Here is a 1,227-nt window from a genome sequence, read left to right on the forward strand (position 1 = left end):
AGGGCGAGGAGCAGGGCCTTCAGGGCGGGGACGTTTCGGCTGCGCTGCGGCGGCGCTGGCGCCAAAACCGGACTCCGCCCACTTCCTCGCTCTGGGGGTGGGTATCTCCCGGGGCCGGGAGGTGGGTGGTGAAGGGAACTTGGCTGGGGCGGGATCGGGAACGAAGAAGGGTGCCCTTCGGCCCCCGAGACTGGACCCCACAGATCCTCCTGGCCAGGGTCAGGTTGGCGGAGCGCGCAGTGTAACGTGTTGGCTAGAAGTGGCTTCGGGTGTACCCGGAAGGGGCCGAGTCAGCCCGCGGCGCCGGGGGAGGGAAGGGGGAAGGGAAGAGCTGCGGGGAGGCCACACAGATTTCCCCGGGGCAGCAGGCCAGGAGGGAGCACTGTCCAAGGCTGTGCTGAGGGAGGGGGCCTCGGGGCTGCGGATCCAGCTCCACCCGACAGCTTTAGTCTCCAAGGGCGCGACCGTTTCTCACCTGCCCTGCGCTCAGGCGGGGGCTGGAAGCCGGCTCCAGCGAGGGAACTGCGCCGCCGCGAGCCTCCCGCAATTCACGGAGCCGGCTTACGCCAGGGACGCCCCGCGCTCCCCGGGGCGGGGAGGAGGGCGGAGTCCACCGTCGGCGTAAGGAGGGCGTGGAGGGTTCCCGCCATTGGCGGCAGTTAGGGAGTTCACGCAGCGCCCTGACGTAGGGACGCGTCGGTGGGAGGGAAGGTTCTAGAAAAGCGGCGGCCGCGGCCGGAGCGGCATTAGCAGCGGCGCCGGCTCAGCGTGCGGACGTGCCTCTAGCCTTGTTGTTTCTCCAGCGGCGGCAGTTCTCACTACAGCGCCAGGACGAGTCCGGTTCGCGTGCGACCGCGGAGATCTCTCTCATCTCGCTCGGCTGCGGGAAATCGGGCTGAAGCGACTGAGTCCGCGATGGAGGTAACGGGTTTGAAATCAATGAGTTCTTGGAGAGGGCATGGCGCGGCCGTTGGCGCCTTTGTGGAAGCCGGCCCCCCCGTCTCGCGGGAGAGCGGCCGCGGAAGTGGGCCACTCCAGAAGCGGTTCGTCCCAGGACACGATCGCAGAGGGGCCCTTGGCCGAGGCCTGTTTGTGCTGCACGTTCCCCACCCTTCAGCCTCCCGGCGCCATTTCCCTTGGCTGGGGGTGGGGGATGGGGATCGCCCACATGGCGGACGCAGCCCCGCTTTAGGGAAAGTGGGGCGTGGAGGCGGGAGGTGCTCCGGC

The 1,227-nt window shown here is 68.9% G+C and overlaps 2 protein-coding genes across 2 annotated transcripts in view; one reads left to right on the forward strand and one right to left on the reverse strand.

Moving 5' to 3' along the window:
- Positions 1–607, reverse strand: part of CBX3 (chromobox homolog 3) — a 12,179-nt gene extending 11,572 nt beyond the window's left edge. Inside the window, 1 exon segment of the mRNA XM_005862975.2 lies at positions 476–607. The gene's annotated coding sequence lies outside the window, so the exon portion shown is untranslated.
- Positions 608–742: 135 nt separating this feature from the next.
- The window catches only part of HNRNPA2B1 (heterogeneous nuclear ribonucleoprotein A2/B1), an 8,597-nt gene continuing 8,112 nt past the window's right edge, over positions 743–1,227 (forward strand). Inside the window, 1 exon segment of the mRNA XM_005862974.2 lies at positions 743–921. Within this exon segment, the coding sequence (XP_005863036.1) occupies positions 916–921 (6 nt within the window). The 5' untranslated portion in view covers positions 743–915.

Source organism: Myotis brandtii, unplaced genomic scaffold (assembly GCF_000412655.1).
Source record: "Myotis brandtii unplaced genomic scaffold, ASM41265v1 scaffold17, whole genome shotgun sequence".
Lineage (NCBI taxonomy): Eukaryota > Metazoa > Chordata > Mammalia > Chiroptera > Vespertilionidae > Myotis > Myotis brandtii.